At 45.1% G+C, this 25,468-nt stretch overlaps 1 protein-coding gene across 1 annotated transcript in view; it reads left to right on the forward strand.

Moving 5' to 3' along the window:
* The window catches only part of PARP6 (poly(ADP-ribose) polymerase family member 6), a 52,449-nt gene that overhangs the window by 14,089 nt on the left and 12,892 nt on the right, over positions 1 to 25,468 (forward strand). Inside the window, 14 exon segments of the mRNA XM_081838969.1 lie at positions 2,448 to 2,525; positions 3,124 to 3,218; positions 7,614 to 7,674; positions 8,595 to 8,685; positions 11,692 to 11,758; positions 12,463 to 12,612; positions 13,487 to 13,664; positions 16,705 to 16,716; positions 16,722 to 16,757; positions 19,430 to 19,525; positions 20,718 to 20,810; positions 22,267 to 22,392; positions 22,695 to 22,760; positions 24,756 to 24,823. Of these exon segments, the coding sequence (XP_081695095.1) occupies positions 2,448 to 2,525; positions 3,124 to 3,218; positions 7,614 to 7,674; positions 8,595 to 8,685; positions 11,692 to 11,758; positions 12,463 to 12,612; positions 13,487 to 13,664; positions 16,705 to 16,716; positions 16,722 to 16,757; positions 19,430 to 19,525; positions 20,718 to 20,810; positions 22,267 to 22,392; positions 22,695 to 22,760; positions 24,756 to 24,823 (1,217 nt within the window).

Genomic DNA, 25,468 nt, shown 5'->3' on the forward strand with positions numbered 1-25,468 from the left:
GAATGGATTACATTTGAAAACAGAGGTTCCACTGTATTCCTTATCTTTGTTTTATCTTATCCTGTTCCTCAGACCAGCCAGTTCAGCGTATTCAAACATTTTACACTGCCATTCTTCCTGAGTGGGTACTAGACTTGTTCTCCACCTTTGTGCCCATAAGGTTCTAGCGGCGGCAGTCGCGTATAGTAATAAACTTTTGTTTTTTGGGGACCTCCATTGCTACCATCCCCAAGAGGAAAATCTCAGGTGTTTTGGGGGAAGTTTTTAAAAGTATCTTTTTAAATTCATCATATATAGTTTCCCAATATTCCTTCATTATTTTACAGGACCACCACATGTGAATAAAAGATCCCTCAGTTTCATTCAACTTCCAACATATACCTTTTTCTTTTTTAGACATAGTCGCCAATCTGGTGGGTGTCGAATATCATCTGTGGGCCAGTTTCATCCTGTTTTCTTTTATCACATAACATGCCGTAAAATTCATATCTTTTTCCACAACTTTCCCCGTAATTCATAATCCATATTGTGACCCACATTTTGTGCCCACTTAATCATGCTTGATTTCACAAATTCCTCTTTAGTTCCCCACTCTAACAGCATTTTGCACTTTTTGATAATACTTTTATATTTGTAAAAGTGGTAGAAGACTCCTTTAAATGTAGGGGTGGGTGTGACCCATGTGTATCTATTTATGTATTACATATGTATTTCTTTTTTCATTGGATGCAAGGGGGTGGTTGTGCTAAGGATCACTCGGTGGGGGGTGATTTCCTCCCACATTGCTGTGTTCATCTGCATGTGATGATAAATTGTAGGGAGTGCATTGTGGGGTGTTGTTTGGGTTGGGAGAATTGGTAGCATTAAAATGAGTTGTTCGAGTTAAATCCTGCATGAAATGGCTACCGGTAAATGAAAGCTGAGGGAGGTGTCTGTGTTATGAGAAAAAAAATGCTCCTTTTCCCTTATGGGGAACACAAGAGCCCTTTTGTAGGTTCTCTATCAGTAGGTGAAAATAACAGAGACCAACTAGAGAATATTGAGAAGGAAAGCAGCTAGTAAGCCTGATTTTTATTAAAGCTGTTGCAACAGGGTGCTCCCCCCCCCACAAGCCCTTATATAGACATTTTAAATTGCCCACCTTGGAGTCCAAGACCACCCCCAGATACATCATACATACATCACAGAAGGGGCGGACTACAGTGGTACCTCGGGATGCGAACGGGATCCGTTCCAGAGCCCCGTTCGCATCCCGAAGCGAACGTAACCCGTATCCGCGCGTCTGCGCGTGATGTCATTTTGATGGTCTGCGCATGCGCGCGCAGCAAACCCCGGAAGTAACGCGCTCCATTACTTCTGGGTTGTCGCAGAGCGCAACCCAAATTTGCCTAACCCGAAGCGCATTCATCTCAAGGTATGACTGTACAACAGAAATCTGAGTGCATTGGTTTTTTCCTCCTGTCTGCTAGGTTACTTGATTGGATTACCTGGGCATCCTGGCCACTCTTTTGTTATGATAAATACTCAACTCCTGAATCCAGGTCACAGGTCTCAGGTTCACATCCTATTCATATCTTAAATGTGCCCTTAAGACAGAATTTGTGGAAGAGACAATGGGAAGATTTACCATTTCCTTCGACCTTGCAGAGAAATATTTGAGGTCATTTTGGGAGAGAGAAAATGGTTTCAGGGCTTTTCTGTGGGTTTCAGACATGTGGTTTACATATTTGTATGTGTTTGCTTGGTACATTTATTATATATATATAAGACCTTAAAATTCTTATAACACCTGTGTGAATTCTTGGCTTTCCATTTGCCACCACAGCAGTCAGTCAACATTTCACAGCCCTTGAGCATCCTGGGATATTTTCGAGATCCGCCCTTAGAGTTTTCCTCCCCTAAAGGTGTTTTGCATTTCCGCAACCTTTGGGTTCCATTTAACCTGCTGCTGCCTCCCTCTTGGGGGCGGGCAGTGCCATTTTGGCCATGTAAGAATTTCCACTCACCACCCAAACGCTGGAAATAGGAGGAATGATGATATCGTATAAGCCATCAATGTGCCGCCAGCACTTTGAACAGTAATCAGAAGGAGACAGGTCCCTGCCTTAAGGAGCTTACAGTGTAAAGTTCAAAAGAAGCAACATGAGAGAGGAGAGGAACACAGAGTTGAAAGCAAACAGGAGGAAATAAATGCCACTCCATTCATAAAGATACATCCTCAGGATCATTTAACATGGCTTCATCTTCATGTATGAGGAATGGAAAATAATAATAATAATAATAATAATAATAATAATAATAATAATAATAATTATAGAAAAAGGAAGCTTAAAAGAATCCTGGAATATTGGGTGAAGCATCAGATGTGATTCAAAATGTGCCATTGTGAAAACATTATATTTGCAGAATCCTCACTCTTTCTCATCTGGCACTTTCCTTGGCTTTAGGACATCAAAGGTCAGTACTGGACTGATGATGATTCTGATGGAGAAAATGAGTCGGAGGAGTTCTTGTATGGAGTACAGGTGAGGCTCCCGGGGTTTGTGGAGGGGTATCAGTGTGGCTATCAGTGAATGGCTGCAGGATTCTGTACAATTTCCTGTGGAGCTTCAGAGCAAGCAACAAGGATGTACAGGCTTCCTCTCATGGGTCCACACTGCTGGGCGCTTGCCAAAGCCCACAATCCTACAGGCAGCCACATATGATATCTGGCTGAGATCCTCAATTTTGCTCATAGAATCATAGAACTGTCAAGTTGGGAGGGTTTCCGTCTAGTCCAACCCCCTGCAACCCCTGACCCATGGCCACCCAACCTCTGCATAAAAGCTTCCAAGGGTCTGCCACGTTCCTAGGCACTAACTTTTAGTCAGAAACCCATTTCTTGCCATTCAAATCCATTGGTTTGGGTCCTGGAGAAGCAGAAAGCTCTTCCATCTTTCATGCGGCAGCCCTTTGGATATTTGGAGATGGCGAGCGTATCACCTCTCAAGGTCTTCTCTTCTCTAGGCTAAACCTATCCCGACTCCTTCGACCATTCCTCATCAGGCTTGGTTTCTCAGAGGATTTCATGCTTCACTCATTCACTGTCTCTGAATATATACCCCCTGTGCTGGTTTTCTGCAGGGGACCTGTGCGGCGGACCTGTACCGTCACCCGCAGTTGGATGCTGACATCGAGGCCGTGAAGGAACTGTACAGTGAGAATTCTGTGTCTGTCCGGTGAGTTCTGTGGTCCAGGTTGGCACTAACTCAGGACCCCAAAGCTGGACCTGTCTTGTTATGAGGGTCTCATCAGGGACCTGAAGTCAGGGACTAAGCAAAGGAGGAATGGTGGAGACCACCTCCCCAGCCTGGCCCTTTCAGAGGAGAAGACAGTTCAGAATTACAGCAGGGGTTTGAGGGAGGTCACAGCTCAGAGGAAGATGAGGAGAAAAGTTGGGAAATAATGGGAGAGGAGGAGCAGGCAGAGTCAGAGCAGCTGGCTGACACTTTATTCCAGACCCTCCGTCTCCCAGAACCCAGAGAGCCTTAAAAGTAGGAGAGCAAAGGACTCAGAGACAGATAGCCCTAAGCGGCCACCATAGAAGGGGTGCTGCTGTTGACGAATGAGGAAGTGGAAGAGACGGGTGGGTGGAGATTCACTCGGGACAACACCATTATCCAAGAGGCTGCTCTGTCTCATGAGACCAGGGCCCTGCAGGATCTGATTTCTTTCCGCAGGGCCTGTAAGACAGAGTTGTTCCGCCTGGCCTTTGGCCTGGAATCAATTTGATTCCCCCCCCTTTCTTTTTTCCTTTCTCCTTCTGTGATGGAACTCCTATTTGGGGACTTCCCTGGTTTTTTTCTGGCCCATGTAGGACCAGTCTGGATAATTAGCCTTGGTGAAGACTTTTCATCCCCCAAAAAGTTTTTGATTTGAGTTTCCACTGAAATGAGGTTGTTTTTAATGATGTTTTAACATTTTAATGTTGTATTATAATCTTGTTTTTAAGTTGTATTTCAATCAATTGTTTTTATATCGGGTGTTAACCGCCCTGAGCCTGGTCTTGGCTGGGGAGGGCGGGATATAAATAAAATTTATTATTATTATTCCTAAACCTCTCTCTGTGAATATTGAACAAAAAGCAGATGGTAAGGGCTTTCCCTTGTCTTATCCGTTCCTGGCAACCTGCACTGGGGGTTGGTTCCTCTGCCGCCTGACACCTGTGTTCAAATTTTTAAGTGGATGCAATAAAAATAAGACACTGGAAATATTATTAGAAGCTGGAGAGGTGTCCTGAGCCCCCTGGAGATCATCAGGTCTCGATTCCTTAGGGTAGGGAAATGCATTATTAGGGCTGTGTCCTGTACTGTCTGTCCACTGTTCCTGTCTTTCCACCAAGTATTCAAAGCCTTCTAGAATGGGACATAGTTCTCAAGACTCAGGCGTTTCTGAGGACAGGGACAAGGGGTGGCAGGAAAGCGGGAGGGAAGCATTTCTTCACCAAAATGGCAACCTCTTCTGCCACGCCAGCTGCAGCTAACCACTGCCTTTGTTGAATTGCACAGAAAACTAACCTTTGCCTAACAGGATAGGATACTTGTTGTTCAATGGAAATATTTCCGAGTACTCTGATAGGAAAGAAGCGCTGCCTTCTCCATGGACTTATAGTTAACAATGAAAGAGCAATGCAATCTTATTTAAGGGCTTTACTTTGTTCTTTCAAAGACCCCTTTACACGTGTGTGTGTGTGTGTGTATTTGTTTTATTTCATGTATTTTAATAGCAAACTTACAGGAACAGCACAGAAGACAGACAACATTAAAAACATGTACTTGCATGTAGGACAACTTAGTTAGAAAAGGATGGAATCTACTGTATGATAAAAATGTTACAGATACCATATAGTTGCCATCAATAAGAAATTTACCTATTTTTTTTAAAAAAATCCAAATGCTGGCACTGTCCAGAAAAGTTTGACTGGCATATTTATAATTGTTATAAAGTTGAACTGCTGAAATATGTTCACTGACATGATTTTTCATAGCAATAATGCATTATATGTCCCCATGTTTATATTAAAAATCCACACACAAATGAAAATGAAAAAGAGCTTGCCAATACCCGATTCTGTCCTCTATTTTTTCCCCATTTTGGCAACCATATACTTAGGTACCTTTTAACCCCATGGAAAAAAATATCTAACGTTCATTATTACCAGTAAGAAGAAGAAGAGATTTATTTTGTTTTGAGAATGACAAATCCATCTTAGAAGAATTTAAGCACGCCCTCCACATATGTGGCGTGCTCGCCAGATATCTTTTGGCATGATTGTGACACATGTGTGTGTGTGTGTTTGTGAGTTGATCATGGCTTGGGGCAAGTTACCTCTTCTCCAGTTTTCTGAAGCAGAAGCACTCATTAGCCAATAGCATCGTCAGCAAACCTGTGCCCAGGGAGATAAACTAGAGATGATTTTCAGCTGGTGCATTGAAGCCAAGCAAGGCAATGCACATACCCCTAGCGACTGAGAGTGGAGTCCAACGACAATAGAGGGACTGTGTAGGTCTTGTGCATACAGGTTGGCGCTTTAGGCTGGACAGTAATGGCGGGAAGAAATATCCCTAGAAGCAAAGATGCTGAGTGGGCAGATGCAAAAGAAAACAGGGCTCCTTCACCCTTAATAGTTCAGGGTTTGTTTGTTTTTTCTTTTAAAGAATTTTTATCTCAATCCTCAGCCAAAAAAGAGTGGCACTTAAAAAGGAACTTTAAAAGGCAGTTCATTTCCTCAGGCATGCAATCTAAAAAGACATGATGCAAAAGGAAAATGAGAGGACATAAGCACACTCTGGGGTGAAGCAGATCAAGGACAGGAGGCACAAAAAGTTGTTGGTCTCTCCCCGATGGAGAAGTCCTGCCCCTCCCCCCTCCTGTATTGCAACCAGATGTAATGACTGCTGCCAGGTGGCAGTTGTATAGCAGGAGCATAGCAGGCATGGCTTGCATGCCAAGTGGCACTTGCAGAAATTCCCTCCTCTGTGCAACTATGAAAGGCGCAAGGTCCTTCTGCACAACTATGGACCTTAGGATCTGAGTCTATGGATGGATCTTGATGAGCAAAGAGGTTTTTTTTAAACTCAATTCCAGTCCTGGAGTTGTAGACTTGGGGTTGGGCTGGAGGTCCCTTCCAGATTCTTTCTGGCCCTATGATTCTTTATTGGAAAGAATCTACCAAACTGGTTTAACCAACAGGAAGACAGGAAGGTACCTTATCCTGTGTTAGACTACCTGGTTTAAGCTGAAACCTCCATCTATGCTCAACCTGTATCTTTGTAAAGGTAAAGGTACCCCTGACCATCAGGTCCAGTCGTGACCGACTCTGGGGTTGCGCGCTCATCTCGCTCAAGAGGCCGGGAGCCGGCGCTTGTCCGCAGACAGCTTCTGGGTCATGTGGCCAGCATGACTAAGCCGCTTCTGGCGAACCAGAGCAGCACACGGAAACACCGTTTACCTTCCCACCGGAGAGCGGTCCCTAGTTATCTACTTGCACTTTGAGGTGATTTTGAACTGCTAGGTTGGCAGGAGCTGGGACCGAGCAACGGGAGCTCACCCCGTCGCGGGGATTTGAACCGCCGACCTTCCAATCAGCAAGTCCTAGGCTCTGTGCCTTCCAATCAGCAAGTCCTAGGCTCTGTGGTTTAACCCACAGCGCCACCCGCGTCCCCTGTATCTTTGTAGACAAATGCAAATACCGCAATAGCTGCCTGACTCCAGTAGACTTCATTCAAAGGGAACCAAACACTGCACCCCCAAGATCCTTGCTGTTCCGGGATTGGGAGTCTGCGTAACACTGAGATGGTTTTTAATAGTCAGGAAAACAGCCTGAGCCATGGCAAGGGTCCCACGGAGCCACATGGTGGAATGTAAGTGCAACAAACAACAGTGCTTGCATTGACACCTAGAGTAGCTGGCACAAATTTAACTCCAGGTTTGGATTAAGAAGGGCAGGGGGACTGGCAGAACCTGAGACCAGGGAGAGGAGTCGGTGGAAGAAGATTGGAAGAAATTTAAAGACTATTTACAGAAACACTATAAAATTATTGAATGTTAATGATGTTGAAATGAAATGAAGAGGTTTTAGCAATAAGGTAAAGGAATATGTAAAAATGGATTGACTTTAGACGAAAAATTGAAGTTTATAATATGTGAAGCTAAGAAATTAAGGATAAATTAAGAGGGTATGGATTTGCTGAACCAATTATTAAATAGAATACAAAAAGGGAGGTGTGAGGAAGTCAAGAAAATAAGCAAATGAGTGGCAAGATAATAGAAAGAGGGATTTAGTTTTAATTTTTTTTATTTTTCTTTCCTATTTCTATTTTCTATTTTGTGTATTCTTTTGTTTTCTTTTTTTCTACTTTTGTAATTTTTCTTATGTTGGAAAACTTAATAAATATCATTATATAAAAAAAAAGGGCAGGGGGGTAGAAAGCTCTGCAGATCAACAGAGGAGCATCTTCTCTGTGTTACTTTCCTTGCCATCAGCTAGCTCCATGTGCCCCAGCCTTTTGCTCTTCTCCCTCCTGCTTTTTCTCACACTGGTCTTTCCCTAATGCTCGTGCTTTCCTCCTCAGCGAATATGGGACCATTGATGACGTGGATATTGACCTGCATATAAACATCGGCTTTCTAGATGTAAGTTTCGGGACACAGTCACACGGGGGTGCAGTGGGCAGAAGGAGGCTACACACATGCTTAAATGCACTCCCCACTTTCCAGATATCTGCAGACCCAAGAAGCTTGAAAGATTCCCCCAACTCTGACACTGTCAGGAAGGTTGATTCCTCCTGGATTAGCAACAGGAAATTCTCACACTTGGCCTTTGCATTTTTTATGGTGCAATGGGTTGGACAGCTAGAGTTCAGACTTGGAGTTGATCCATTGACACCTAGACTGTTGATGCATGTTTTAATCTGTTTTTAGTTTATTGCTGATTCTGTTCTTTTAAAAAAAGTGTTTTAAAGAGTTGCTTTCACTGATGATTTTATTGTTTTATCCTCTTTGTAAATCGCATTGACGTTCTGTTTCTATTTTATTTTTACAATCAAGTAGCATATACATTTTAGGGGTGGGGGAGAGAATAGTCCTGCTGGATCAAGCCAGGGGCCCATCTAGTCCAGTATCCTGTTCTCACGGTGGCCAACCAGGTGCCTGTGGGAAGACCACAAACAGAGTTCAAACACAAGAGCAGCTTCTCCTCCCGGAGTTTCAAGCCCTGACCACTGGTCCTGTTAGCTAGGGATAATGGGAGTTGTAGTCCAAAAACATCTGGAGGGCCAAGTTTGGGGGTGCCTGCCATAGGTCAACTGTGTACCATGTGAAGAACTACTTCCTTGTTCTGTCTGTTCCAAATCTCCAGCAAAAAAACTTCACTGGAGAGCCCTGAATATTAGGAATATGAGAAAGGGAGGGAAATGTCTCCCGATCCAGTGCCATGATCCACTGCAGTCTTTTGCTTCCTTGTATTTTTCTGACTTCCACTTTGAGCCCTTGGTCCTTCCCCTCTTCCATAGTCACAGCCCTGACTAATGAGGATGTTCTGCTTCTCATTGCAGGAAGAGGTGGCAACAGCCTGGAAGGTCCTTCGGACCGAGCCCATTGTCCTCCGACTGCGGTTTTCTCTTTCCCAGTACCTGGATGGCCCCGGTGAGTATCACATTTGCCTGTAAACAAGGAAGAACATAAGAATAGCCCTGCCGGCTCAGTCTAAAGGTTCACCTAGTCCAATTTCCTGTTTTCACAATGGCCAACCAGAGGCCCACGGGGTGCCCACAAGCAAAACCTGAGCACAATGCTACCGTCCCCACCAGTGATTGCTGGCAACTAGTATTCAGAGACATCCTTTCTCCAGCAGTACTAGCCATTGTGGCCAGTAGCCTCCGGTAGCTTTATCCTCCATGGAAGTGTTTAATCTCCTTTTAAAGCCATCCAAGTTAGTGGCTGTCATTAGCTCTTGTAGGAGCAAATTCCATACTGAATGAATTTTATTATTACGGTCACACACCAGTTCCGGCTCACTTACAATATCAGAAAAATCATAAAACACAACAGGAATACATTGAATTGAAATTGGGTTTAACAGAGACAATTCAGATATAACAGCAGTTAAAAATATACATCAAATCTTGATCTCTAAAATATAACCTAAAATTGTCATTTAAAACCTTAATCATTTTGGTAGAAGAAGAAGAAGAAGAAGAAGAAGAAGAGTTTGGACTTGATATCCCGCCTTTCACTCCCCTTAAGGAGTCTCAAAGCAGCTAACAATCTCCTTTCCCTTCCTCCCCCACAACAAACACTGTGTGAGGTGATTGGGGCTGAGAGACTTCAAAGAAGTGTGACTGGCCCAAGGTCACCCAGCAGCTGCATGTGGAGGAGCGGAGACCCGAACCCGGTTCCCCAGATTATGAGACTACCGCTCTTAACCACTACACCACACAGCTTGTTCCCTAGGTTTTATGGCAGTCACACAGAATTTGGCCACCCTTAGCGTAATCTGTTGATCCTTGTCCTCTACCAGGAGTTTTAGACATTGGAGTTTGGACCCATTTGGAGATTTTTGAATAACAAGAGTGATAAATACCGAGCGTATATCCCTGTAGAAACGGCAGTGTAACAAGACATGAGAGACAGTTTCTACCTCCATCAAACTGCAAGGGCAGACTCGTTCCACTTATGGTTTACCCTTGATTCTTACCTGCAATAAGGCAGATGGCAGCACGTTGAATCTAGCAAGGGTAAATGACCGTCTGTATTTGGGTATTTGTAATTTTGACGAATAATTTGCTGGGGTAAATCCTCTCCCATTATCTTTTATTGCTGGGTGTTTATTCATCTCGATCACTCATTCATCTCGGCATTGCAGTGCCACATCCCAAATTCATTGGCGGATTATTGCTCTAGCTTTCTCATAACCTACAGCTATCAGGACTTGTGGGGAAAACCCTAAGCCTCTTAGCTTTTCGTGCAGTATAGCTTTCCATTTGGATTGGTAGGAATCCAGTGGGGTTAAGATAAATTTTAACCAATAATGGATCTTCAGAATCCATATCCAAGCACTAACAGGGATTTGTCTGACTTCCAGGCGGACAGCTATGTTAGACACACAAGAAGGGATCCCTAGCAGGCAGCGATAGAACTTAGTTTGGAATGATTCCAAGGGAGCAAGTTTTGAGAAGCTGCAGATCTGAGAGCCATATGTCAGTTGTGTTAATATTTTTGCAGCAAAGACCTGGGAGGCTGCCGAATATATTGGCCCCCTTTTCCATAGAAAAACCTTATAATAACTTTGGTAGATCTTTGGGCATTTGCAATAGTATTTTTAACCTGATAATACCACAAGCCCTTTTCCTGGAAGGATATACCCAGGTATTTAAAAGATGATACCTGTTCAATAGGTTGATTCTCCATTTGTGTCTCATTCTTTTTTTTAGAGAACACCATAATCTTGGATTTGCTATAGTTAATTGTTAATTGTTCAGCATTACAATAAACTGTGAGAGATCTTAGAAGTTTTCTTAGGCCTACACAGGAGAAGGAAATTAGAACTTCGTCATCCGCATATAAGAGAACCGGGAGGGGGTGTACCAGCCAATTTAGGGGGGTGGGCATTTTCTTTCTCCATGTTTCCTACTAAGGAGTTAATATAGAAGTTGTAAATTCCATAGTGTTAACTATGCACCGTACAAAGAAGTACTTGCTACTGAAGGGAGATGGAAGGATACAGTTTGTACTGCTAGACTGATAAAGTTCACCAGGGCCGGCCCACCCATAAGATGGGGTGAAGCATCATTGACATTGAATTCTGGGTGCCGAAATACCAACGGATCAGAAAAGACTGTTTACGTATGTGACCACTGCTGCTTGGATGTTACCAGCCCAGAGATGGAAAGAAGACATAGTCCCTACCAGAGGATAATGGCAGATTAAACTGATGGATTATGCCAAAATGGCAAAAATGACCGGAAGAATCAGAAACCAGGAAGACCAAAAATTTTATAAGGATTGAGGAAAATGTATAATTTACCTTAAAAGTCATTGTAAACAATTTAAATTATTAGGAGGATTGGAATGATACTTATGGTTGTAATGGAGATGTAATAGATTTGGATTAACGGAGAAGATGCAAGAGGAAAAAAGTTATACCCCAGATGGGCGGGGTATAAATAAATTATTATTATTATTATTATTATTATTATTATTATTATTATTATTATTATTATTATTATTATAATAACACAAGGACCCACAAAGTGGAGGAGGGAAATCCAGGGGAATTTATGGAATTCTCTTTTTATTTTGGTTGTTTGACAATTGTTTGTAAAAAATTTTTTTTTAAGACATTGATTTCTGGTGAGATCTCATGAGGTCTTATCAGAATCACATAAGATCTTGCCGAAATCTCGTCGGAACCTGCCTCTGCGCAACCTAGGTAAGGGGTGCTTCAGCAGTGGCGGTTTGGTGGCAGCAGGGTTGGTCAGCACTTCCCATTTCATCTCAGGTGGTGAAACATGATGCACCACCCCTGTAGCTCATTTATTGTGATGCCTTACTATGGCGTCTAGCGCTGAAGCTGGTCCAGTCTTTCAGAAGTCTCTCTCCCAGCTAGACATTACCTTCTTCCCTTGACTCTTAACTCTTCTTGTTCTTCAGAACCGTCCATTGAAGTTTTCCAGCCATCCAATAAGGAAGGATTTGGACTGGGCCTACAGCTGAAGAAGTGAGTAAGGCCTTTTTAAGCTGAGTCATGAAGCACAAGGTGTTGCTCTGGAGCAAGGGTTGTCTAGTCCAAGGGGCCACATTCCAGTGGTTGGTGGGGTAAGAAGGGAAAGTGATTGGAACAATGGGCGTGACTCTCTGCCCTTCTACAGTAGGTTATACTGTATGTATATTCATATATATAAGTATTACATAATTCAGAGGGTTCTAGACACAAACTCACCTCTCTTCAACCATATCTGCACTTTACTTTAAAAGCAGTACAGTATTGTATTGTGTGCTTTGGGGTTCAGTGATGGGGATAAAACACTTCCAAGATCTTTTCTTGGACTCCTTTCTACCTGTCCCATTGATGGGAAGCTGTGAATGAGGCCAGCTGCTTCAGCACCATGGAGAGCTCCGAGTGAGCAACTTACTCCAACAAGGGTTGGAGATTAAAGGAGGCCTTTTGAGGCTCTGTCTCCAGTCCACCTCTCCGGTCCAGGAGAAGGCACTCATAAGAGTCCCAGCTCTGGCTCCAGAGGCCCCAAAATTGTAGGAGCAAGTTCATTGGGCCTCTGATCACTAGCTTCAGTCTCAGAGCCAGGGACCTGGTCCAGCTTTTCAGCCTCTGACCTATTTAGCCACTGACTTCTTGTTGTGGTCACTACCAGTTTCTGGGTTCATGATACTGATGCTGTCAATCACCGTTTCTCTTCCCAATAGGATCCTGGGAATGTTCACATCCCAGCAATGGAAACACCTCAGCAACGACTTCCTCAAGACCCAGCAGGAGAAGCGGCACAGCTGGTTCAAGGCCAGTGGCACCATCAAGAAATTCCGTGCCGGTCTCAGCATCTTCTCGCCCATCCCCAAGTATGGCTCCACTTTTCCGCTGTCTCCTCCCAAGAGTGGCTTGGGGTCTTTCTTTTTATTTATTTATTTGCAATCATTTTTATGCTGCCCTTCAGCTGAAAAGGGCTCCCACAGCAGCTCTCCCATATCAGAGAGAAAACAGTCCCTTCCCTCAGGCTCACGGCTCTTAAGAGACATGACACAAAAGGGAAACGTATGAGGAAGGAGGAGGAAAAAAGCAAGCTCAGGCACGAATTCGTAGTGGCAGAGTTTTTGTAGTGAGCAGCAGGAATGGATCTTTTAAAAAGATATGAGCCAAAAGTTGTCTGTTCTTGCAGCAGAGCCAGTGGAGAGACCCTGCAAGCCCCATCTTTCTCCCTGTCCCACAGGAATGGCTGCTGCAGATGACAGTTGAAGGACGAGCCTGGTGGAGCAGTTCTTCCTCATAATTCCTTTACTTTGTGATTCTCTCTGAGGGATGAAGAGAGCAAGCAAGCTCTCCAGTTTGGGGTGTACATACATGGGAAGCCCAGCCCAAACATTAGCCCAGAGAAGGTCTTGAAAAGTTGTGCAACCCTCCTTTCCAAAGTCCAGATGGGAGACCCCTCCTTGTCAGCAAAGGGCAAATGGGGCTCTGCCCCACCAGCCTCAATCTGCCCCCAGCCAGCCTCCACCTGTCTTCTCACAAGCAACCCAAGGGGCTGGTATTGTCTGTCGGCTTCTTCCTCCTTTGTGTCAGGGCTGCCCTTGTACACCCAGAATGAGTTGGCTGAGCCTGTCATTGGCTCTGGCGTCCCCTCCTGTTGGGCTCCCGACTTTCTATCCTACCCGTCCCAATGGGTGCCAGTCGCCACTGCTCCTCTGATTGTGAGGGCCAATCTCTCTGTGTCTCCAGGTCTCCCAGCTTCCCTGTCATCCAGGACTCCATGCTGAAGGGCAAACTCAGTGTCCCAGAGCTGCGCGTCAATCGCCTCATGAACCGCTCCATCTCCTGCACCATGAAGAACCCTAAGGTGGAAGTGTTTGGCTACCCTCCCAGCACCCAGGCAGGTGTCGCCCCATTCAACATTCTGGTGGGTTTCTTCTCTGGCCTTGTCCCTTGGGGCTGGCTATGGGTTTTCTCTTGGAGGGCTCTTGATAATGTTTCCCTCCTCCTAGTACTTAGCAGTTGGAGGTGAGATAAATGACGAGGAGATCATGCAATGCTGGAATCTAACTTCTGTTTAAAAACCTCCAATCAGGGAGAATCACATATGTAGATTCTTTTCCACATTAAAAAAATTGCCTGCACCTAACATTCTTTGTCTGCTATAACAAGAATCCTTGTGCTAATGGATGGCAGAGTTGAAAGGTTGAGCTGCAAAAGAATCCAGTGCAACAGTTGTGCTGACAATGACTTTAACTTGGTGCTACATTGAATGCAACCCAAAACCCCTGAACCACAAAGCTCCCTGCAAGTAGAAAATGAGCATCTCAAGGAGCATCTTGGAGTTTAACCTTTCTCCTTGACTTTCTAGCTTTCTTTGTGCAGAGAGCTTGGGTTTTTTTTTGTTTTTGCTTTTCCATGGGAGTAACATTCAAATATGACCTGTCACCTCCCGTTTGAAAGAGAATGATCTGGTAGTTGTTGCACCCACGTGATGCTGCTGAATTTATAGCTTGGCTGCAACCTACAAGGGTATATTTGGATTGCTTTTCATCTATTGCTCGTTGGAGACATTTGGTCTCTGTTGGCAACTGAGTGCAGCAAAGGAAAGGAGGCCCTTTGTTCTAGAGTCCAGGCCAAAAATAGCCTCCCTTCTCTTTATTCTTCCAAAACAAGTGGGCAGTGCCTCTTTTTTTCTTGTCCTTACATCTCAGATATGCAGGAGGTTGCCTGCCTTGGGAAAAGCTACAGCGAATGTCATTGGAGCAGCAGCTGCTGCCTTGTTATGCAAGAATGGAAAGTCAGTCCATTTTGCCTAGTACTGTCTGCTCTGATTATCAGGGCAATGGCAAAGTTTCATAACATGGTGCGCCGGCTTCTGAGTTCCACAGAACTCTTCATCAGCCAAATGTTAAAAATGCTGGTGGTATTGGTGGTGGTAGGTGGCCTGGAGGAGAGAGAGAAAAGGCTGTTGGTATTTGCCAAGCCATCCATGTGGATTGAATATGGGAGGAGGCAGCAGACATTTGAAAAAAGAGGTGCTTTTTTCAGGTAGAGGTTGCACCCCAGCCTCCTGGGAAGCAGCAGCTCATAATGGCTGTATCCCCATCTCTTCAAATAAACCACCACAGGAATATAGGAAGCTACCTTAACTTTGATTCAGATTATTGGTTCAATTAACTCAGTATTGTCTACACTGACTGGCAGCAGCACTCCAGAGTTTCAGACCAAAGGTCTCTCACAGCCCGACCTGGAGATATTGGGGGTTGGATCCGAGACCTTCTTCTTTCAAAGCAGATGCTCTTCTAGGGCTGTGCACCCCCCCCCCAATCCAATCCGATCCAGGGCCCAACCCTGCACTTTGAATTAGCCTCAATACAACCTGGGCAAAGCTAAAGCTGCTGCAGCTGACCTGAGCTGACCCTGAACCAGGCCCTGCCTCAGTGTCGAATTAGGGTTTAGCCTTTGGACTGAATCTTCTGCTCACCAGCTGATGACTGCAGCATTTGGTCTTGCCGAGTGTTGCTTTGCCAGAGAATTCCCTGTGGGGAAGGTGCTGCAAAGACTGCCTGCCTCTCCTGCTGTCCAGCCACCCTGCCTTTTGACAGCCCTTGGTCACTCCAGCTGCGTCAACCTGATCTGGGGACATCTCAACCCAATCTGGCTAAAGCCCAGATCAGCCCAAATTGGGCTGATTCATTTTGGGATCTGGGCTGTAGCCGGATCCAGTGCACAGCACTAAGCTGTACCACTGAGCCATGGTCCTTCTAACCGTTCTGCCTCCACCTATAAGTGACATGCAGATGTTTCTTTGCTAGGCTCAGAAAAGGAACAAAGAGAAGCTAAACTAGTCCTTATGTAAACAGATGCAGAGATTAAAGTTGTCCGATCTTAAAAACAAAACAAAAAGTCAAATAAATGCCAAATTGGGTAGCTATACCTAATAGTTGGAGGAAGCATTCCCACAGAGAACACTCTAAATGTGATTTGAAAAAAATACCAAATTTAGCCATAAAAAAGCAGAATCCTAAATTGGATGAAGTTGATCTGACACCTCTTGAAGATGGGATTTTATACTCTAGATGTTGGTGCAGCTAGGTTACTTTAGACCAGTGTTTCCCAAACTTGGGTCTTCAGCTGTTTTTGGACTACAGTTCCCACCATCCCAGACCATTGGTCCTTCTAGCTAGGGATGATGGGAGTTGTAGTCCAAAAACAGCTGGAGACCCAAGTTTGGGAAGCACTGCTTTAGACCAAGGACTAAGAACTGGCAACCCTCAAGATGTTGCTGGGCTGCAACTCCCATCATCCCTGATCTTTGGCCTTGCTGTCTGGGGCTGATGAGAACTGGAGTGCAACATGTGGAAAACCACAGGCTTTTCTGAGCTGGAGAGGGCACACCCATACCTCTCAGAGGTTTGGCATTTGGTTACGTCGCCAGCTGAGCTTGCCAGCATCTCTGGAACCCATCATGTTTAGAGTGCTCCTCACGAGAAGTTGCAGGTTGGCTTTGAGATTCAGTCCTGTAGCCTGGCTGTTGCTTGCAAGGTTTCTCAGCCTCAACTCGCTTGCAGTAACAGGCTCTTTTCTTCATGATCCTGTGGAAAGAATCAGCAAGCTTCCGTGGTCGCAACAAGTTTGCAAGTGCCCAGATGTTGGGCTCCCAACTCCCACCCACCCAAGCCAGAATGGCCAGTAGCCTGGGATTTGTAGTTCAGCAATACCTGAAGAGCCATAGGTTCCCTATCTCTGACCTAGAGAGACTGCAGCCTCTTCTCATATGCCAAGGTCCCAACCGGAATAGGAATTCCAGAGGGTCTGGCTTAGAGACACCCTTCTAGAATATCTTTACATGTAATTGGTGGTTGGCAGATGCGTGCTTGAAGAAAGTTAATGTGTCCTATTGGTGATGAATGAACAGGTGCAGAGTAATGTGGCCGGGCTCTTTTTGTCTGCTCACTTTGCAGGTTGGTGGCCACTGCAAAACATTCCTACCTTGGAGTATGGGTTCCTCGTGCAGGTATGTAACCCTTGTTCTGTGTTTTCTGATTCAGCACATCTGAGAGCCAAAGTGGTTCCATGGATCTGCAGGGCTTCTGTCACTTTGGAGATCTGGAGAAGGGAGTTTGATGAAGCACAGACACACATTGTGGAATCTTTTCCTTTGGGCAGGGTTCTGAGGAGGCTTATTTGAGATAAAGGCCACGGCTGCACCATACACTTAAAGCAGTATCATACCGTTTTAAATAGTCATGGCTTCCCTCAAAGAATACTGGGAGCTGCAGTTTGTTGAAGGAGGTGAGAAGTGTTAGTTCCCTGGGATGAGGCATTGATTGTTAAACTGATCTGGGAATTGTGAAGGAACCATTGCAAAGTGCACCGCGGCTGTCATTATTATCTTCATTTGACAACATGAATGCAGACAGCAAAACTAAGGAACTTCTTATCCTTTCACTAACGGCCGCGTGGGTTTGAATTGCTCAAAGATGGAAAACCTTAGATGCTTTGGGACTTTCGTTATGGTATCAGATGTATGGAACCTGACCATTTCTGAAAGAAAGAAAAGGATACATAATTTGAGAGTTAGACGAGGCCAAGAATGACCACAGGCTTTTTATGCAACTTGGTGGATATTAATGGTGCCACTTTGCAGCGCCAGATTTCAGCATTATCTATGGAAATCTGGAATTGTGTTCTGACTTCAGATATAGTGATAGATATATTTACAGAGATACTTTCCTCCACCTCACATATATCACTTATGATTTTGTTCTTGTATTCTTCTTAATGTGGAATACGTCTCATGAGATTTAACCTCCTTGGGGTATTGTTACATTTCTGCATTTCTTTTATGTTTGCATTTATGTAATAAAAATGCAATAGCATATTCTGAGCCATGGCTCTTCCCCAAGAGAGACCTGGAGGGCTGTAGTTGGCCCAAGGCCCGAGATCTCCCACCCTTCCCTTCAGCACAGCTCCATCAATGGTCCATGTAGCTGAGTCTTGTTTAATTTTACTGGCAGTGGTGCTTGGACTGGGCCTTTGTGTGATGGCCTGGGACTTGGGCTCGGACTCGGAACCAGAGGAGTCTCAGTCTGCACCGGATCCTCTGCCTCAGGCGGCATCTGAACCGAGTCTGGGGCCTGATTCTGAAGAGCCCCAGTCTGCACAGGTTCCTCTGCAACAAGCACCAGCTGGGCTGAGTCAAGGGCCTGAGCCTGCCCTGGCTCCAGATGCGGGGACTACCTCGTTGCCTCCAGCTGGGCCATCACTTACAGCTGCTCCACTACCAGTTGGGTCAGGAGAGGCTGAGGCGGCCTCTGGGTCTAGTAACCCACCGACATCTGTCGAGCTGCAGAGACTCAGGTCTGAGAGAAGGAGAGACCTGAGTACTCACAGGAGGAGTGCCTTCGGGCGAGACAGGGAGGTGAGTCACCGGGGGATCAAGACCGGCCGTTACCCCGACAGAGATAAAAGGCTGTTGGGCCCCGCCCCTGGTTGCGGGAGCAACATTGCTGCTTGCTGGAACCTGCCTGAGACCCTGTGCCTGACCTAGCCTGGTTTCCTGCCTTGTGGCTTGCCTTGGCCCCTGCTGGACTGTCTTCTCACAGAATCCTTGGATTCGGGACTGGACCTGGACCGTGTTGCTTGGGTTTACCCCAGGGCCCAGCACACTTTGCTAAGTCTGCTACATGAGATCCAGTGGAGGCTGGTCCATCAGGCAAATGGGGGCACTGCCCCACCAACCTCAGTTGGTTCCTCTCAGCAACCCCCACCTGCCTGCCTTCTTACTTACAAGTAATCCAGGAGGTGGTCCTGGCTGTCAGCTTCCTCCTTAGTTCCAGTTTTGCCCCTTGTAGAACTCAGCGGGGAGGAGGATGGGGACAAAACTAAAACAATTTCACTCTGCCTGCTGTTGGCCACAATGCCACATGCCATCGAAATCTGGCTGCATTGACTGTTGGCTTTCTGCCCCACCAACCCCAATGGGCACCAGCCACTATTGCTGAGATCCCTGAAGGGGGAGATATGGGAGACTGTATCTTCCTGGGACTTTCTGCAGGCAAAGGGGTGGCCCATCCCGCTTTGCTGCCTAAGGCGAAGCGAGAAGATGCTGCCCCCTTACACCCCCCCCCGATTGGGACCTCAAGGCAGTGGTAGCTTCTGACGAGATCAGCAAGATCTCACGAGAGTTCCACAAGATCTCATCGGAAGCTGCCGCTGTGAGACACCAGTAACAGGGCAGGGGCAGGCCTGATGTCCACAAGGGCGTTTCCTCATGGAGGAGTGAACCAGCCCTGGCATGTACTGAGCTGTGGCCCCCATTCCACAGAGTGAGTCCTTCTTTTGACCTGGAGGGGGCTCTGTGTCCTATTTTACAGAGGGATGTCCAAAGACAGTCATTTATCTGAAGGGCTGACTGGTTCAAGTCCTGCGTAGTGAAGAAGAACCCAAAGAAGGCAGAAGTAGCACCTGGACTTATAGCATTTGCTCACAGTCTTTTTTTTGGTTCTATTTCTGTGTAGATTGATTTCTTTCTACATTTGCATCTGCCCACAGAAATTCATATGTGCAGATTTTATGCAAATTGGCCTCCACTTTGTGTGTGATGTGATAGAATCCCTCTGTGTTTGGCCATGTTGAAGTGTCCACCTTGTCTGATCTAGACGTGGTTTCCCCTCTCTCATTCAGATCATGAAGTACGCTGAGCAGAGGATCCCTACCCTGAATGAGTACTGTGTTGTGTGTGACGAACAGCACGTCTTCCAGAATGGATCCATGCTGAAGGTACTACTCTCAGTCGGCAGGGCGTGAGACTCTTAAGTTCAGGGCTGTGGGTTCAAGACCCAGGTTGGGTAGAAGAGTCTTGAATTGCACGGGGTTGGATTAGATTGTCCTGAAGGTCTCTTCCAACTCTATGATTCTCTCTCTCTCTCTTTCTCTCTGTCTGCCAGTATGAATGAATGTTTAAGTGTGTGTGTGTGTGTGTGTGTGTGTGTGTGTGTGTGTGTAATTGCTAAGAAATACTGATAAAACCAATAGACTTTAAAAACAGGTCCACATAATAAAATGATCAAAATAAAAATAAACTAGCAGCTTCATACCTGGCATTGCTCGGGAATTCTAAGGAAAAACAAAACAAAAAACAGTGATATTTCAAAAGCAGTGGTTAAGTCAGTGCAGTTTTGAATGGAGCAACCCACCATCTTGATTCAAAAGGGCATCCAATCACATCCAAACATAGACAAAAACCTCCTCCTTGATTTCTGGAGCCACTGGGTAAAATTAGGTTATGATATATTAAGAGCTATGCAAATGCATAGTGAACAAAAACTTTCCAAGATATATGGTAGAATCTACCCCTTTAAAACAGTTTTTGTGTATTTAACAATATTTACATAATGCTTAATTAAAATCCAAAAAACTCCCTAACCCTCTGACTTATTTCCATAACATATTATAAAATACTCAGAAGAAAATATAAATCCAAACTGGGGGAAATGTCATTGTGGGAAAGGTTTTCTTCACTGGTTATAAAATCCCAGGGCTCAAGAGTTGAAGAACTTTGTGGTCCTTTCGTTGGATTTCTTGGTGGGGGAGCTGAGTGGACGCTGGAAAAAATGGGGGGCGTTGTGTAGTCCTTGATTTGTCTTGGTTAAAAAAAGAACGGAGGCTCTGGAGGTCATGTTAATGGAGCATGAGGCAGGGGCAGCCCTGCCATTGGGCAGAGCGAGGCAGCTCCCTGGGTTCTTGGATCAGGGACCTTCTGCATGCAGAGTTATGGTCTCTCCTGGCCATCGGTGGTGGCCTCAAGGAAGTGTTATCCTGGCATGCAGATGGACTTTGGCACCTCTCTCTCTCTCTCTCTCTCTCTCTCTCTCTCTCTCTCTCTCTCTCTCTCTCACACACACACACACACACACACACACACACACTAGTTCTGCGGCTTTTAAAATCTTTTATTTTTGCCTTTCTTCAGCCAGCTGTGTGCACACGGGAGCTGTGTGTCTTCTCTTTCTACACTCTGGGTGTGATGTCCGGTGCTGCGGAAGAGGTGGCCACAGGAGCAGAGGTACAGGGGCTAGGATGCGGAGCTGGAAGGGAGGACTGTCTGGGGCCAAAACTGGGAACCAAACAATAATCGAGGGCTCGCCTGCAGCCAGGGCTGATTCTTGAAAGTTCTCTTTCTGTTGTTCTTCTGGTGTCACTCTTTCATCCATGCAAGTGTGACGGCAATAAAATAAATGGTGTCGTTGCAATCTATGGAAGCTGACTGAAGAAGCAAGGATTCTGTACTGTATAGAAATTTATTCATGTATGCGACTACAGCGGCAAGAATGTTACTTGCCCCAAAAGGGAAAGAAGAAGTCCCAGCAAAAGAAGAATGGATTTATGGAATATGCAGAAATGGCGAAACTTACTGGAAAAATAAGAAATCAAGATAACAATTTTTTTTTGTAAAAGAATGGAAATGGTTTATTGAATATTTACAAATAAATTTTAAACAGATAAGAACATTGGTGGGATTATTGCAATAACCTGCAGTTTTATAGGAGTATCTATTTAAAGTAGATGAATAAATGAGCAAATGAAGTTAATTTGGATATGCAGAAAATATTAAAAATAAATTTAAGGAACTGCAGAAAGAGGAGGAAGGAAATGATTGTAAAATTATTGACATGTATAAAACATAATAATAATAATAATAATAATAATAATAATAATAATAATAATAGAAGCAGCAGCAGCAGCAACGATTGACTGGTCAGCTACAATGCTGTACATAAAAAGAGAGCTGCGGCATAGTGATTTGTATGTTGTTTTCATGAAGATACGCCCTTTAAGGCATACTTTAAATTATGCACTTTATCCTAGTATAGTAGTACCTTGGTTTACGAACTTAATCCATTCCGGAAGTCTGTTCTTAAACCAAGGCATTCTTAAACCAAGGCATGCTTTCCCATAGCAGCAGGGGACTCAGTTTACAAATGGAACACACTCAACAGGAAGCGAAACATGTTCTTATTCCAAGGCAAAGTTCACAAACCAAAACACCTACTTCTGGGTTTGCAGCGTTCTTAATCCAAGTTGTTCATACAGTAAACTAAGACATGTTCTTAAACCAAGGTACCACTGTAGATGTTTCTTATACACATTACCTGGTGGAAGAAGTGCATTACAGAAGCCTGAGAAGCGCAAATTTTGATGGACAGTTGTGCTTCAGTTTAAATATTGTTTTGAAAAGTGTGAACTAGATATATTTGCCTTTAAATGTGAATGGAATCAAAGCTCTCCTTTGAGTATGCCTTGAGAAGGGTGGACAAGCTTTATTGGAACATCTCCCTGGGAATGCGGCCTCGGAAGCTATCCATCCCCATGTGGAAGCTTCTCAGCCCTGTTGGGTTGTAGGACTCTGGTTTATTTTCATGAAGATTAAACAATGCCCCGTTGCCTCTGTCTGGGCAAGTCAGGATGGAGATGAGATGAGGTGTTGGGATATGCCCTCTTCAGTTCCTTCTCTCTTTCAGGTAGTGGACCTGCTGGTGGCAATGTGCCGAGCTGCCTTGGAGTCTCCCCGCAAGAGCATCATATTTGAGCCTTACCCCTCTGTTGTGGACCCCAGTGACCCTAAGACCCTTGCCTTCAACCCCAAGGTTGGTGTAAGGTAGCAGGCCCAGGGCTGCGAGGGATTCTTAAGACTGGGGTGGGACCCATGATATATGGAGGCTGGCTCCATAGGGGAGCCTTGCAAGTGGAAAGCCTTACTCTCCAACAACTGGTATTCAGAAACAATACTGTCTCTGGCAGAGAATAGTTAACTCTGGAGCATGCTTTGCATACGCTGGGACCTTCTCAACACTCAGGTCATGCGGTTTCCTGGTAGTGGGTCCAGGGAAATAGGGCAGAGCTATTTGTGTATCTGATGCATATTCTCTCTATTTTTCCTGACACACAGAAAAAGAACTATGAGAGGCTGCAGAAGGCTCTGGACAGTGTCATGTCGATCCGTGAAATGACCCAAGTAGGTGCCCACAAATTTTCTCTGCCTCTTGCCCTTGAATGAATGAATCTTTATTTGCTTCAGCCATCGGCCATAGCAACAAAACAACAATACAGTATACAAAGAATAGAAATAAAAAGTCAGTTATATAAAATACATTTTAGGGTTTTGAATCAATAGTCAAACAGGGGATCTTATTCTGTTTTCCCCAACTAAAAACCTTGCAACCTTTGCTGTCACCTGCTCATCTTCATCTGCCAAGAGAAAGGCAGCAGTTGGGCGACCCAGAATGGACAATAAAAGAGGGGTGATAATCTCATTCTTCAAGTCTTTATAAAGAGTGCAAGCCAAGAGGGCCTGCACCACCGATTTGGTACTGCCATCTCCACAGGGACATGAGCATTTTTCATGTGGAATCTGTTGGAATCACCCCTCAAGTGCAGCTGAGGGCAATACATTCAATCTTGCGAGAGTAAAAGTGCATCTATATTTTAGAATAGGATGCGGGTGGCACTGTGGGTTAAACCACAGAGCCTAGGACTTGCCGATCAGAAGGTTGGCAGTTCGAATCCCCGCAACAGGGTGAGCTCCCGTTTCTCGGTCCCTGCTCCTGTCAACCTAGCAGTTCAAAAGCATGTCAAAGTGCAACTAGATAAATAGGTACCGCTCTGGTGGGAAGGTAAACGGCGTTTCCGTGCGCTGCTCTGGTTCGCCAGAAGCGGCTTAGTCATGCTGGCCAAATGACCCGGAAGCTGTACATCGGCTCCCTCAGCCAGTAAAGCGAGATGAGCGCAGCAACCCCAGAGTCGGTCACGACTGGACCTAATGGTCAGGGGTCCCTTTACCTTTATATTTTAGAATTGCTAGGTTTTGCAGATAGGGTGCCAGAGAGTTGAAATGGGAAGGTGGAAAATAGTCATACCATGGCAAAATTTCCTTATGGTGGCCAAGTTGTTCTGACACTCGATATCATTTAGGCCTTTTCTTCATCTTGTCTGTTCCTCCCCTTTGTGTCTGAAGTGACTTAAGACCATCAGTAGGCAGGGATGCTTGAATTGCTGCCTGCCCCGATGTTTATCCCAAGAACGCCTAGAAAACTTGACACAAAACATAGAAATCTCTGCCCCAAGCCTGCGTCTGAGTGTGTGAGGTTTTGTAACGCAGCGAAACGGCTTGTCTACTCAGAGTGAAGGCAAGAAACATCACCGTCACTCTGATTTGACTTTGTGATTTGTGCTCTGACTTGGCTGTGTGTTGCCATGATGCTGTCACACTGGCTGTGAACCTTGATTGGCTGGATCATGTAGCAAATGAGAATAAACAACAAAATGCTGCTGACAAAATGGTATTATGAAGGGAGATGGATGGGATGAACTGTCGAGAAAATGTAAGGTTTGGGGAAGCCTTTCAAGAGAAAAAGTTGGGTCCTGGAAAAATATCTGCCGACAGAATTTTTTGGTATATTTAAAGCAAGGCAAATGCATAAGAGAAACTGGGAGTTGGCAAAGACAAAGACAGAGAAAGTGTTAAAAAACCAAACTTCTATGTTCCAGGAAACCAATTTAAAGCCACATCACCCTTCCTATCAGGGCCTTTTAATTAATCATTGGTGTGAATTCCTAGCTCGGGTGAGATGTTCTGTTTGTGATTATAACCAGGGCTGGATTTAGGTTTGATGAGGCCGTAAACTACTGAAGGTAATGGGGCCCTTTATATGTCCAGCTGTCCTCTGTCAGCAACAAATCACCATTGTTTTTTGTGTTGAATATATGCTGTATATTTGCACATAACAAATAGGAGCCTACAAAACACTGAACATTGTTGCTGTATGTAGGTTTTATTTTATTTGTTTTTTTATGTTATATTTTGGAAATGTACATCTATTTTTTTCCCTTTTAATTTTTTTGCGGGCCCCCAAGAGAGTGGGGCCCTAAGCTATAGCTTGTTTAGCTTATACGTAAATCCGGCACTGATGATAACCCTGCTGCAACTGCTCCTGCTGCCCTTTCTCCACAGGGTTCCTACCTGGAGATCAAGAAACAAATGGACAAGTTGGACCCTCTGGCCCATCCTCTCCTGCAATGGTAAAGAAGCAGGAGACCTTGCGGACGGGCACAGTGCAGCTGGGCGGGAGGCGGGAAGACAGACACAATCTAAGCAGGATCAAAGCCGGCCACAGTTTCATTGATCACAGTGCCATAGGCTTGGCATAAGCAATGGGCATGTATCTAGTATGGACTGCAGTGGAGAAGGCTGGGCGGGTGCTGCTTTTGTGCTCCTGGAGCAGACCAGGCTACCAAAGTCTTATCTCTGGTCTGCCTCAGAAGCCCTGCCTCTTAGGAGCCCAGCAAGAAAGCTGATGGGCTTCCAACTCCACCCGGAACGTGCAAATCTCCTTGGCCAGGGCAGGAGATACCTGATGCTTCCTGAAGACATCTGAAGGCAGCCCTCTTCAGGGAAGCTTTTAATGTTTGATGCACTACACCAGTGTAATCTGTGGAACCGGGTTTGCGTCTCCACTCCTCCACATGCAGTTGCTGGGTGACCTTGGGCCAGTCACACTTCTTTGAAGTCTCTCAGCCCCACTCACCTCACAGAGTGTTTGTTGTGGGGGAGGAAGGGAAAGGAGAATGTTAGCTGCTTTGAGACTCCTTCGGGTAGTGATAAAGCGGGATATCAAATCCAAACTCTTCTTCTTCTTACTGTATTTTAATATTTTGTTGGAAGCC

The sequence above is a fragment of the Podarcis erhardii genome, assembly GCF_964252035.2.
Source record: "Podarcis erhardii genome assembly, chromosome: 14".
Taxonomy (NCBI): Eukaryota; Metazoa; Chordata; class Lepidosauria; order Squamata; family Lacertidae; genus Podarcis; species Podarcis erhardii.